Raw genomic sequence first — 13,419 nt, 5'->3', positions numbered from 1 at the left:
ATTAAGCAGGTTTTGGGGCTAATCAGACCTGACACAGACATTTACTAGTTACATGATCTTCCACAAATTTAACTTCTGTAAGATGGGGGGTAACAGTCCCTGGGAGGAGTAAATCATAAAAATGGGTGTAAATGGCTCAACATGACACCAGGACCCTCTACAAGAATGAGCAAAAATGAGTAGCAGTAACTTCTCAAAACAAGGTTGAGAGCCCGAGTTCTAGGTAACAGGGATTCAACAACATCCAGGGCATGATATAGGGACATGTTTATTCCCCAGATGGGAGGTGCCCAAGAAGGGGTCAGACTGCCTTCCCTCCACATTCTCCATCTATCTCTTCTTCACAGCAATCCTCCTCTGACTTGTGTGGTAATGGTTCATCACGTAAGGCTCAGTCTCACTGCCTTACTGACACATCTCATATACTGTCTGATATTCTGGGACCAGGGCCCAAGGAAAACATATTTTTCTCTAATTCTGATCTCAATTCTTTCACCCTCACTCTCCCTTTCCTTCCTTAAGAGTATCTGTCACAGGCAAACCAGCCAAATAACTGGAAAACTTGTCTCAGGGAAGGGTGTGGGAAGACAAGGAATTTTGAATTTGGCATGCCTGCATTGATTTTGTCTGTTTCTAAGCTGTGTCAAGGGTAGGAAGAGAGTCTTTTCATTTCAGCTGGGAGCCCTCACAGCTTCAGGTATCTCCAGATTCTTAAAAGTATTAATCAGAAATTGATTTGCTTCTTTTCCTGTTGGTATCTTCTCAAAAGTCAAAAGCACAGTGATTATTAGTCCTAGGAAAGCAACGGTGACTATGGATCTTTCTACTCTGTCCACAGCTACCTAGAAATAACAATTACAAGACATCCTACATTTAGAGAGAATAAGGTAAGAAAATTAAGCAAGTTTATTACTATTTTTTAGTTTAGCTTGATGTCCTGAGACACTTTTTCAGGATACTATGAATCCTGATTTTAAGGATAATAAAGCATTCATAAACAGATTATTTATAGAGTTTGAAGTGTAATAATGGAAGTTTTAAGCCTGCCCACTAAACCCATAAGAAAGCATTTTCCAGCATAGGTGGTCACACACAAACACATACACACACAATTCCAGGCTAAGAAACACGTGTTATAACTAAGACGGTTAAAGCACTGAGGTATTCCTCCCTGGATTCAAGCTCATGGATTAACATATGAAAACATTATTTCCATCCTTTTCATTCACCATTTACATTCACAATCTATTTTTGTCTAGATATATAGGTACCATTAAGGAACCACACAGGTCAAGTCACTCAGGTTTAATGATTCCATCATTTGGACACATAAACTTCTGTTCCATTTACGTCTGCTCACTATAGATAATCCAGGTCACCCAGCCTCCCATTAAGAAGATTTAATCAAAGTTTTCTGCACCCCAAACCCTCACAAAACAGACCTCTATGACGAAATCACAGAAAGATACATATTAGTCTAGTTAGTGGCCAAACATTGGTCTTTAGAGTCTAAAAACCTCTATAACCAGTAAGAGTAGATGAGAGAAAAGAAAGAACAGAGAAACTGAGTTTTCTGAGAACCCCCTTTCCAGACTGCCTGAATAAGCTGCCTTTCCTTATAAGAGCAGGATTAATCTACTTATGCCAAGACCCACTGGGCAGAAAGCACCCCAACCCAACTTTAGCTGATCTTTATCACTCCCCTGTTTGACAGCTATAGCAACCTTTCGGAATTTTCTGCAGCAAGTTTTCCCCTTTTGCTGCTTTTGTCCCTACAAAAGCAGAAAAGCTAGAGGCCAATCTCTGCGCTAATTCCTTTTATCCAGGCAGGATGAATGTTCACCATTTGGAACCCTCTCTGTAAAAAGCTAGGACTTTATTTCTTAATGAAAGTTCAACACTGAGGAAAAGATAGCAAAGTTGTTGACTCACAATCTCAGGCCAACCTCAGGCAGACAGGTGAAGGCAGGGATAGGCAAGAGAGGTCTATTTTAACCCTATCCAGGCCAAAAGCAGGTTACTCAGGAACACCCTAAGATCAAGCTGGTGCTCAGGGCCCTCTCTAGGACGGTCATAAGCAGTGTGATTGCGTAGGTCATTCCCAGGCACTAACTAGATTAAGCTTCCCAGTTCCTTTCAGAATAAACTCACTATTCCTTAGCCCTTGGGACTAGTGGATGATGTGGCACTATTTCAAACTTCCTGGTCCCTTTCCAGCCTGGCTCTATGTCCCCAGAGAATTGGGGCAGCAATGGGCCAGACTCAGATTATGATGACAGGGAGAAAATAGCTGGGTTTTGTGCATTTCAGAGATTAACTGAACTCCCTTTGGAGTCACATTTACTCCTAGCTTTGTGCCAGGAGCATATTATTAAAACAAAACATCTTATTTTAAAACAGCCTTACCACTGTTCCAACTTTTGCACTTCTCAGTCCTAACCTCATCTTCTCCTCACATGCACACCATCAGAAGATACTGCCCCAGCACTTTCAGTTATCTCTAGGGCCTAAGGATAAAGCAGCATTAATGGCATTTGGCAGAAAATCCCATCCCACATTAAAGACTCCTCCCAGCTCAACACAGTGAAGAAATAAATGATAATGTAAGAGAAGAGGCAGCAGAAACCAGAACCTGCCCTTTCCCACATAAAAGAGGCACAGAAATTCCAGGAGTTCATGAAAACGGCATCATCTCTTGCCAGAAGGCCACCAGCTGGCACTGGCTGGGAGTCGCATTATCACTTGTTTCTCCTCCGGACTGAAGTGCAAGATAGTCAGTATGGCTGTGAGAGTCTGCTGGCGGCCCAGGGAGTCAGGTAAGGTTAGGAAGCGGTAGATGATGTTCTTGAGGTACTCCAGATTGGCTCCCTCCCTGCTCTGGTCCCTGATGTTCTTTTCGATGTGGCTTTGCAGGGTTGCAACCTCCTCGCGATGCCGTTCACCCTCCTCCAGTAGCCGATCCTGCAGCTGATGTACCTCGACCTCCAGCCTGTGCTTCTGCTTCCGCAGTGATGTGATCTCCACCTCCTTGCGGGCCAGCTGCTCAGCATACAGAAAGAAAGTGGGTTCATTGGCCGCTGCAAGTTGTAATGCTTGGGTCAGGCTATCAGGGGATGATGTGTCAGCTGCGTCCCCAGGACCACCACCACCCACAGGACTTCTGCGTCCTGGCAGCCCAGAGGCCAAGGCCACAGAACGCAGTTGCTCCAGTTCCAAGTCCTTCTCAGTGAGAACAGCCAGGGCACGATCCCGCTGCTTGTGCAGCTCCTCCTCCAGTTTCAGTGTACGGTCCCTGAAGTCCAGCTGGCACCGCTCCAGCTCCTGCCGGTGGAGCTGCTGCAGCCGGGCCAGTTCCTGCTTCCAGTCTTCAGCCTCCTGCTGGTGTTGTTGTTCCAGCTCCTCACAGAAGAGCCGCAGGGAGATATACTTCTCCTTCAGCTCTGCAAGCTGTTCCTGGGCTGCCTCCAGTTCCCTTCCCAGGTTACCATCTTTGGTATTCTTGCTTTTGAGGACGACCTGGGCCCTCATCTTGTACCTCTCAAACTCTTCCTTCAGCTGTTTCAGCTCCTGTTGGTAATAGAGTGCAGTAGCCTTCTCCCCATCAGCAGCCTCCGAGCTAGGCATTATCTCCGGGTCACAAAGCTTCTCCATATCCAGGGTCACCTGGCTTTTCCTGGCTGCAACTTGCAGCAACCTCTTCAGCTTCTCCATCTTATCCTTCAGGACATTGACATCCAGACTGGACTCCTCTCCATGGCTGTCTAAAGGGGACCTGCTGGAGGCTGCTAGAGCCAGTGTCTTGTTCTCCAGGTCCAGCTGCAGAATGCGCTCCTTCAGCTTCTGAATGGCCAGCTGGTCCTTCTGCTTGGCTTTCTCGTAGGTGCCTAGCAGCTCAGACACCTCAGATATTTGATTTTCCAGGGCTGCCACCCTCTGTTCTTCCACCTGAGATTGCTGGCGGAGTTGATCCTCTGCAAGAGCTGTCTGGAAAACAAGGGAACAGACAAAAATGCATCCACAAAAGCCCCATGGCAAACTTCATGAAACCAGGAGAGGGGAGCAAAAGGGTCACAGGTTTGGGATGGCCTGGCAAGAATGTGAACTAGGGATTTTTCAGTTGATTCTGGAGCTAACAAAAGTTCCTATTACCTGCTTGGGTTCTGCAAAACACATATTATACTGAACAATATTAAGCACCTTGGTATACCTGCTATTGTTCTGCTTTCCACCCAACTCACATATAATGTGTGTTACTGTTGTTTTTCTGGTGCTTCCTCAAATCCTATTAAGAAATCATACAACATTCTTTTCCTTATCCAATATTCCTGGAAGTTCAAAACTGAGCTTGATTTCCCTCTCCACATTGAAAGGAGGCACCCTTTCAATACCTGTTCTGGTATAGCACTTCTCCAAAACAGGCAAATCTTGAGTAAAGGCAATGACAAGAGGTTACTTCGGAGAAAATCCCCTTTGCCTTCAGCCATCCTCCCTAGAGGCACATACCAACAGAAGACACACTACCTTTTACTGTACAGCTGCTGCTATACTCTATATTCATAGAGCACAGCTGGTAAGATGCCAATGCCCAGAAGTGCAGAGCTGTCTGGCTTCCACCCAGTCTCCACTGAGAAGCTCCACATCCTCCTGGAAGCACACAGGTCAACACCACATAGAACAGGACTTCCCAGGTTCTCTAGTGGAACTTCTCAGGTAGCATCAAAAATGACACTGTAGACACTTAGCTCTAACTAGCAAAGGAGGAAAAAAACCCTAATAGTTCTCACTTCAGGTCAATGACTGATGTTTGAAAGAGATGTGGATAACTACCTTTCTCATTTCCTGCTGTAACTGAGCCTGGAAATGGCTCTTAAGGCGGGCAGCCTCTTCCTGAAGTTCTTGCAGCTGGGGGTCTGGCTGATTCTTCTCATCTCGAATGACCTGCAGTTCACTTTTCAGCTCCTCCACCTCACGGGTCAGCTGCTTGGTCTGCAGTTCAAATCCTTCCATTTGTTCAGCTGCATATGCTCGTCCTGCCAGGGCTTCTCGGGTCTCTTCTAACCTAAGCTCCAAGTCCTGGCGCTGGGTCCTCTCCTCCTGCAGCAGCTTCTGGAGCTCACGCAGCATCACGGCATGGTCACTCTGCTCTTGGGCCCGATCATGCTGCTGCGTGATAAGTCGGGCTTTGGTTTCTGCTATTTGCTCCTGCAGCCCCTTCAATTCTCCCTCCAGGCGGGCCCTCTCCTCCTCCGCCTTGTTACTGGCATCCTCTAAGTCCTGTTTCATCTTCTTTTTGTCAGCCAGGTAAGAAGCCTCCATGCGGGACTTCTCCTGAGTGACTGTGGCCAAAGAACTGGTCAAAGTAGCCAACTGAGTCTTCAGCTGGTGCAGTCTTTTGTCCACCTCCCCACCTGCAAATGGCCCATCCCCACTGCTACTGCTAACGCCACTTTCGGACCCACTGGCCTCTTCGGACTTTGGAGGTGGTGGTCCCCGGGACGGTCTGTCATCTTCCACCCCAAACTCACCCTTGGTGCTGGTGAGACTGGCCGCAGTATCCAAGCTAGTGGCGGTCCCAGTGCTATCTTCGCTGTGAGTGGAGCACCGGTCATCCACAGAGTCAGGACAGGTGAGGCCTGGAAGCTGGACATCTGTGAGACCCACATCTGCCTCGTGGGATACCGACAGCACCTTGATGCTGGCCTCTAGCGCCTCTTTCTCCTTCAGCAGACTTTTATAGGCACGGACCACATCCTTGAGCCGTGCCTGATACTGGAGAAGCTGCTTCTTCTGCGTCTCTATAGTCTCCAGCAAGTCTTTCTTGCTCGGGCCGCCTCCGAAATTCATCCCAAACTTCTCCATGGAGGTTCTGAACGGATTGCCCCACGTCAGCTTTCCGGCAGAACGGGAGAGGGCCGCGAAGACGCAGAGGGGCACTTAAAAAAACAGCGAGCGGGCTGTCCGGCGGCTCCACCCAGTTATCCCGGACCTAATGCGGATCGGCGGGACGGACTGGAGAAAGCGGCCGCCGGGTCCCAGGCCCAGAGGGCTGCGGCGGATTCTACCCCGGAGGCGGAGCGACACTGGCACCAGAGGCGCGCGCACTGCCAGGGCTCGTTAGCGCTGGCCCAGAAGCCGCTCCGCACTCTCCGCTCGTCTGGGCCACCGCAGCCCGGGCCGGCCCCCTCGGCCCACGTCGGCCAGAAGCTTACGCTGAGCGCGGTCCCATCACGACTTCCTAACTACATCTGCCTGCTGACAACCGCGCTTCCGTGTCCGCTGGAAGTGACGTCAGCGAGGCTCCGCAGGCTCCGCCCACAGTGGGCGCGAAGTAGGCGGGGCCACGTCGGCCTGTTGAGAAATCAGTGGGGCCGCGAGCGGCAAAGAAGAGGCTTGGGAAGGGTGAAGGCAGCAAAGTCGAAGACACCAGAGTGGTACTGGTTTTGTGAGGGCGCCCAAGCTTGACCTCGGGCTACGATCAGCGAGCGACAGAGGGCAACGTCGCACTGCGTTCTTAACAAACACCCAGGTGAACCACGCATCCAACGATTTGGGAGCTCAGGACCCATATGCGTAAAAGGCAACAATTAAGACTCCCATTTAGACCACGAAAACTGCACTCCTCTCTAGCACAGTGCTTGGTACCTAGTAGGCATACAGCGTAACAGTACCCTTCCTTAGTTCTGCTGAGTTGATTCAACAAATCTTTGTGGATGGCACTCTATAGCCATGTCTATCCTGAGTGCCAGCTATATACCAGAAGCTCACAAGAGTTTTGCTATTTAGTCTTTACAATAAATCTTGTAAGCACTATACTCATTAGCAATGTTTTACAGATATGAAAACATGAGGCAGAAAGGTTATACGTTACATGCCCAAAGTCACACAGCTAGTAAGTTTAGGAGTTCTATCCTAATCAGTCTGATTCTCAACATATCACGTGCTGTGCCAGATGGTAACACCATTAAGAGACACAACCTTGCCCTCAGGGAGCTCACAATCTAGTGAGGAACCAGATACACAGATATGTCCTGCTATCACACCAGTATGTCTGAGTATATTCAAAGTGGCATGAAAGTTAAGAGGAAAGAGGCCTGTCTAGGTGAGGCATAGAAGGCTCTTGGGAATAATACTTTGGGATTTTAAGAATGAGTCCTGATTGTCCACCTAACCAGAGATCAGGGAAACTAGCATTCCAGGCAGGTGGAAAAAATGCAAAGACCTGTAGGGTATCAGAGTTTGACTCACCCAGAAAGCATTCAGTAGCTTAGGGTATGTGAAGATGACAACAGAGGGGCTGGCACAATAGGTAGGGGCCCAACTTACAGCATTTAAATTTTATCTTGGGTTATATAGTAAGGCCCTAAATGGATTTCAGTGGGATGTCATCAAGACTTGTATGACATGTTGGAGGGAACAAGGGGCAGGAGACCTGTGAGGAGACTCTTTCCGTCATGGGGAAAGAGAAGGTAGTGACAACAGAGATGGAAATAAAGAGGCTGATAAAAGAGCTAAATGTAGAATTGATCTAACTTGGTGAACACTAGTTCTGTTATTATATTGCAACTCTCTAAAATGTACTCTTCAGCCTCATAAAAGCCTTCTTAGGGATGCAAATCTATGACTGAAGAAAAAAAAGGAAAGTCATGCACTCACTCCTATCTGTTTCCCAAAGTCTGTCCTCGGTACAGACTTTGCAGGTCAGGATGGGGCAGGACCTGGAGGTCTGTTCAGACCCCGTTTCTCAGTGGCCCAAATAACATCAAGCTGTATTATACATAACACTCAGTCAACATTATCTCATCATTTTAATACTCACCATAACCCCTTAAGTTAGAACAAGTCTCCTTTTATAGATGACAAAATAACAGAAGAGTTATGAGGAGTGTTGAAACCAAATCCTCAAGAAATGGCAGAATTAAGATTTGAACTAAAGCCTGAAACCACGTGCTGGCATGTGGTGGATGCTCAGTAAATATCTGCTGAAGAAGCAAATGAATGAGTGAAGGTTTTTTTATTCCCAGCTCAGTTTACCTCGAGTCCATAAACAATTGATCCTAGAAGCCCACTGGGAACCCAGAGTAGGCATAACACCTGCCCTTGCTCCATTGAGAATCTATCAGTCCAGTTCAACTGAACAAGCATTTGTTAGGCCTATATTAAATGCATGGCATTGAGCCAGTCTCCACCGCAGAAGAATTTCATTCCTATTTTGCTGTTTTCCTCTCAGATGCTAAAACGAGGCAGGGAAATGACATGTGAAGCTCTTTGGGTCTAGGGAGTCAAGATTCTCACAAAATCCTGAATGGGTGTGCAAGAATAAGCCAGGTCCACCAGTCTGTGGCAAAGTGAGGAACTTCAGCAAAGCGGCCAGCGCCTGGACTGAGAGGCGGGGCCCGCAGGGCGATCTAAGCGAAGGTGGACTTCTCCAACAGCCCAGGAGCGGGTCTGCGACCACGCCGCCCAAGGCCGGGAATCTTACACTGGTTCTGCTGATGGGGAATTATGAAGTAGGCGTTTTGAGGAACCATGGAAGCTAGCTAGCACTTGGGCACCTACCCCTACCTCCGGCGCACTCCTCACACGACCACCTCCTACGCGCAAGACCCTCAGTGGAAGATGAGGCGGTAAAGGGAGGACCAAGACCCCTAAGCGCAGCTTCCGCTCCCCAAAGAAGAGTGGTGCGCACGTTCAGGCTACTGGTTCCCAAGAGCTAAAACCGGGGCCCTAGAGGCCTGGACGCCACAAACCAAACCCCAGCGGCCGGCCACTGAAAATGAGGGGAGAGGCCGATGCGGAGCGATGAAGCCTTTCCTCAGCCGCGCTCGGGCTGCCGGTTTGGCGGCCACAGGCCTGACAGGCGCGTTGGAGACCCAGACCCGTTCCCAAATAACGGCGGCGCGGGACCCAGGCCAGAGGCGGCTACTAGCGCAGTTTCGGCTTCGCCAGGAGCCAGAGCTGGGGTGGGGTGGGGCGGGGCCCAGAGCCGGGGGCGGGGCCCGGGTGGGGGCGGGCCCGCGGTGACGTCGGGAGGGCAGCGACGCGCGGAGGCGGTGGCGGAGCCTCCTCCTGCTGCTGCTGCGCCCCATCCCCCCGCGGCCGGCCAGTTCCAGCCCGCACCCCGCGTCGGTGCCCGCGCCCCCTCCCCGGGCCCCGCCATGGGCCTCACCGTGTCCGCGCTCTTTTCGCGGATCTTCGGGAAGAAGCAGATGCGGATTCTCATGGGTGAGGCAGATCGAGCGCGCGGCCCGGACTGGGGCGCCGGCCCCGGCGCAGCCCTTCCGCCCCCGCGTCCCTCCAGCCCCGCTCACCTGGGTCTCTGGCCCCGAGTCACCCACCTCCTAACGCCCCGGGGCCTCTGCTCTCGGGCGGGTCCCGGTCTGCAGCGCCGACCCCGGGGCCTGACACCCGGAGCTGCGGGCCTGGGTGGGGTGAAGCTCCCTCCGCCCCTGCCCGGCTGATAAGAAGGGAGGATTCCGCCCTTGGAGACGACTTTTAAAAGGAGCGCGGCCTACCCCCCGTGCCCCTTGCCTCCCAGCCCTCTCCCGCGCCGCGCCCTCTTTGGAGTTGGCTCACGCCACCCGACTGCCCTCCAGGCCCCGAAGGTAGATAACGACGCGCACCTGGAGGCGCTCCCGCTCTCCGCCCCCGTCACCATCAGCTGTTGTGGCCTCTCATTTTCCCTCGTCTCTAGGGGGCTCCCTCGCTCCCATCTCCATCCCTGTGCCCCTCTCCGTTGCAGTTGGCTTGGATGCGGCTGGCAAGACCACAATCCTGTACAAACTGAAGTTGGGGGAGATTGTCACCACCATCCCAACCATAGGTGAGCCCGGGGACGAAGCAGGGAGCGGGAGCGCCGAGGCGGGCCCTCTCGGGGTCTGCTCCCAGTTCTGCCACTTTTCTGGAGCTGACCCTGACACCAGATACAGCTATTTGAGAAGTGGGTCAGGGTATCTCTACGTGGATACCGGAGGCGGGGTGGATGTGACCTAGCCCCGCCCTGTTGACCGGCAGTTCTAGGGTTCTGTTCCCTTGGGCCTTGATCATTGCCTTCTGGTTTTGTGTCCCTGCTGAGATCTAAGTAGTTTCAGTGAGTTCCTTCCTTTCAGGAGTTTTTCTCATATTTTTTTTTCCCAATTATCTGCAGGCTTCAATGTAGAAACAGTGGAATATAAGAACATCTGTTTCACAGTCTGGGACGTGGGAGGCCAGGACAAGATTCGACCTCTGTGGCGGCACTACTTCCAGAACACTCAGGTGGACTGTTGGGAGGGGCTCTCTAACCCCACGGGAAAAGGTGTTAGGGCTGGGAGAACAGAATTGTTGGCCTGGGCTGGGCCCGCAGGCCATGGAAAAAACCCTTCCCCGCTTCTACCCCCTCTGTTTGATTACCCTCTACTCACTCTTCAGAACTCACCTTAGTCTTCCCCAGCTTGAACTTCTCTTTAGAAGCAGGATTCTGGGGCCAGGCTGCCTGATTTAGCCCTCATCACATGTCTTTATTTCCTTGCACTTCTTTAGATAAACTACTACTTCTTTGCAGTGGAGTCTCTAGTTTGTGCTGGGACTTCTGTAGAGCTTCTATGGAGTTCTGTAAACTTCTGTAGCATTTACTAGATGAGAAGGATTGACACAATTACAGATGGCAAGAAAAGAGAAAGGGCCACACTACAGTCTGTCCCAGGCGGGAGTGATTGCTTCTCCTTTCTTCCTCCTTGCCCAGGGCCTCATCTTTGTGGTGGACAGTAATGACCGGGAGCGGGTCCAAGAATCTGCTGATGAACTCCAGAAGATGGTGAGTACCCAGAGCGCTGGGAACTGAACCCTCAGGTTGGGGACAGAGTGATCTCTCTAGTGCTATAGAAGTCAGGGAGCCCCCAACAAGCATTGAAGACCAGAAATACAAGATTTTCTTTATGGACAGACACATTGTGTCTCTCACCCTGTTTTGGATGGGACTGACTTTTTCTGTGCATTCTCGTGTCTTTTTTTTTTTTTTTTTGAGATGGAGTTTTGCTCTTGTTGCCCAGCTGGAGTGCAAAGGCACAATCTCGGCTCACTGCAACCTCCGCCTCCCGGGTTCAAGCGATTCTCCTGCCTCAGCCTCCCAAGTAGCTGGGATTACGGGCACCTTCTGCCATGCCCAGCTAATTTTTGTATTTTTAGTAGAGATGGAGTTTCACCATGTTGGCCGGGCTGGTCTCGAACTCCCAACCTCAGGTGATCCACCTGCCCCAGCCTCCCAAAGTGCTGGGATTACAGGCGTGAGCCACCACACCCGGCCACATTCTCATGTCTTTACATCTGAGTCTGAGAAGTTGCAGGGGAGATGGGACTTATATGTGGTAAAGAAACATTTTACATTCTTACCTTTTCCATTTGGAAATGTTGTCATTTTGCCTAGGCAAGTACTCAAATTAGGAAAAGGTCTTTCTTTTCTGGACTTATGGCTCAGGTCACCTCAAGCTCATTTACAACTATGTCTTGTCTTCAGTGGCAGACTACACAATATTTTTTTTTCCAATCAAGAGCCTAGGAGGTAGAGAGGGAATTCCCCAACACAGTAAAGAAGACGCAGCCTGGGTCCCACCTTCTCTTCTCCCCTCTCAGCTGCAGGAGGACGAGCTGCGGGATGCAGTGCTGCTGGTATTTGCCAACAAGCAAGACATGCCCAACGCCATGCCCGTGAGCGAGCTGACTGACAAGCTGGGGCTACAGCACTTGCGCAGCCGCACGGTAAGGGTCCTGCCCACCTGGTGCTGAATCCTTCCTCTTTAGGGAAGCCACAGGCTGGGACAGGGATACAAAGGCCCTTTTGTTCCTGGTTGCTGACCTCTTTCTTTCCTTTTCTCCACAGTGGTATGTCCAGGCCACCTGTGCCACCCAAGGCACAGGTCTCTATGATGGTCTGGACTGGCTGTCCCACGAGCTGTCAAAGCGCTAACCAGCCAGGGGCAGGCCCCTGATGCCCGGAAGCTCCTGCGTGCATCCCCGGGATGACCAGACTCCCGGACTCCTCAGGCAGTGCCCTTTCCTCCCACTCTTCCTCCCCCACAGCCACAGGCCTCTGCTCCTGCTCCTGCCTGCATGTTCTCTCTGTTGTTGGAGCCTGGAGCCTTGCTCTCTGGGCACAGAGGGGTCCACTCTCTTGCCTGCTGGGACCTATGGAAGGGGCTTCCTGGCCAAGGCCCCCTCTTCCAGAGGAGGAGCAGGGATCTGGGTTTCCTTTTTTTTCTGTTTTGGGTGTACTCTAGGGGCCAGGTTGGGGGGGAAGGTGAGGGTTCCGGGTGGTGCTATAATGTGGCACTGGATCTTGAGTAATAAATTTGCTGTGGTTTGTACACGGTGTTGTCTATAGCCTGCAACGGGGAGGCTGGGTTACTGGGTACCAAGAGACAACATGGGAGAGGATCAAAGCAGCTAAGGCTGCAGGGCAACCCCACCCACACATACCTTCAGCTCAGCTTCTCCCTCCTTATTGAGCTGGAAATACTGTAGGGTTTCCAGTGGTGGAAGCCTCATTCCTTCCCAGCTCCAAGGACCCTTTGCTGAAGATTACAGGATCTCCCTTCATAGTTCCAGGAACCACATAACTCTTCCTGTTGTTCTCGTAGCTACTTAGAGCAGTTCTTAATGTTTGCCTTGCACATTAAAATTAGAGGGGGAGAGAATGTGCATTAATAATGCGAATCCTGAGGTACATTTCAGAAAATGTGATTCGTCAGGACTAGTCTGATGCCCAACAATATGCATCTTTAAAATTACCCAGAGGAAGCCAGGCGCGGTGGCTCACGCCTGTAATCCCAGCACTGGGAGGCTGAGGCAGGTGGATCATGAGGTCAGAAGATTGAGACCACAGTGAAACTCCGTCTCTATTAAAAAAAAAATACAAAACATTAGCCGGGCGCGGTGGTGGGTGCCTGTAGTCCCAGCTACTCGGGAGGCTGAGGCAGGAGAATGGCGTGAACCTGGAGGCAGAGCTTGCAGTGAGTTGAGATCACACCACTACACTCCAGGGTGACAGAGCAAGACTCCATCTCAAAAAAATAAAAAATAAAATTACCCAGAGGATTCTGCCACTAATAGTCTATTATCCTTATTTTATAAAACATTGGTGGGGTCTAGGGCTTGTAGTTCCTTGCTGCTCGCCACAGAGATTCTTGCTACTTGGGAAGACCCCACCTATGGGAAATAGGAAAGCAGGTGTAAGGAACCAGGGGTGGCTGGGCACTGTGGCTCATGCCTGTAATTCTAGCACTTTGGGAGGCTGAGGTGGGAGGATCGCTTGAGCTTGGGAGATCAAGGCTGCGGCCAACTGAGATGCACTCCAACCTAGCTAGCAGAGCAAGACCCTGTCTCAAAAAAACGAACCAATAGAGTGGCCTATTCCCCAAGTGTGATTGACTGCCCATTTTTCCTTGG

At 50.8% G+C, this 13,419-nt stretch overlaps 2 protein-coding genes and 1 long non-coding RNA gene across 3 annotated transcripts; 1 reads left to right on the top strand and 2 right to left on the bottom strand.

Annotated features, from left to right (window-relative positions):
• Nucleotides 1-1,290: 1,290 nt before the first annotated feature.
• GCC1 (GRIP and coiled-coil domain containing 1) lies at nt 1,291-6,287 on the bottom strand. Its single transcript, XM_033194992.1, has 2 exons — nt 4,828-6,287; nt 1,291-3,984 (listed from the first exon to the last, which is right to left on the bottom strand). Exons 1-2 carry the CDS (start codon nt 5,857-5,859, stop codon nt 2,689-2,691), a joined length of 2,328 nt encoding a protein of 775 aa, XP_033050883.1. The 5' UTR covers nt 5,860-6,287; the 3' UTR covers nt 1,291-2,688.
• A 2,725-nt stretch (nt 6,288-9,012) lies between these two features.
• On the top strand, nt 9,013-12,338 carry ARF5 (ADP ribosylation factor 5). Its single transcript, XM_033194996.1, has 6 exons — nt 9,013-9,222; nt 9,740-9,820; nt 10,145-10,254; nt 10,721-10,792; nt 11,608-11,733; nt 11,855-12,338. The coding sequence occupies exons 1-6, from the start codon at nt 9,156-9,158 to the stop codon at nt 11,939-11,941; spliced, it is 543 nt and encodes a 180-aa protein (XP_033050887.1). The 5' UTR covers nt 9,013-9,155; the 3' UTR covers nt 11,942-12,338.
• On the bottom strand, nt 11,441-12,869 carry LOC117073723. The gene is made up of 3 exons (XR_004433336.1): nt 12,763-12,869; nt 12,451-12,638; nt 11,441-11,529 (listed from the first exon to the last, which is right to left on the bottom strand). It is a non-coding gene; the product is annotated as an uncharacterized LOC117073723 (long non-coding RNA).
• Between the last annotated feature and the right edge of the window lie 550 nt (nt 12,870-13,419).

Source organism: Trachypithecus francoisi, unplaced genomic scaffold, assembly GCF_009764315.1.
Source record: "Trachypithecus francoisi isolate TF-2019V2 unplaced genomic scaffold, Tfra_2.0 Lachesis_group4, whole genome shotgun sequence".
Lineage (NCBI taxonomy): Eukaryota > Metazoa > Chordata > Mammalia > Primates > Cercopithecidae > Trachypithecus > Trachypithecus francoisi.
The sequence above is the reverse complement of the archived record's forward strand: the minus strand, read 5'-3'. Positions and strand labels throughout refer to the sequence as shown.

Excerpts from the sequence above, each read along its gene's own strand:
- GCC1 (XM_033194992.1), bottom strand. The coding sequence starts at position 5,859 with ATGGAGAAGTTTGGGATGAATTTCGGAGGCGGCCCGAGCAAGAAAGAC. Across the intron at positions 3,985-4,827 it reads TACAGCAGGAAATGAGAAAG|ACAGCTCTTGCAGAGGATCA; the intron begins GTAGTTATCCAC and ends CTTGTTTTCCAG.
- ARF5 (XM_033194996.1), top strand. The coding sequence starts at position 9,156 with ATGGGCCTCACCGTGTCCGCGCTCTTTTCGCGGATCTTCGGGAAGAAG. Across the intron at positions 9,223-9,739 it reads GCAGATGCGGATTCTCATGG|TTGGCTTGGATGCGGCTGGC; the intron begins GTGAGGCAGATC and ends TCTCCGTTGCAG. Across the intron at positions 10,255-10,720 it reads ACTACTTCCAGAACACTCAG|GGCCTCATCTTTGTGGTGGA; the intron begins GTGGACTGTTGG and ends CTCCTTGCCCAG.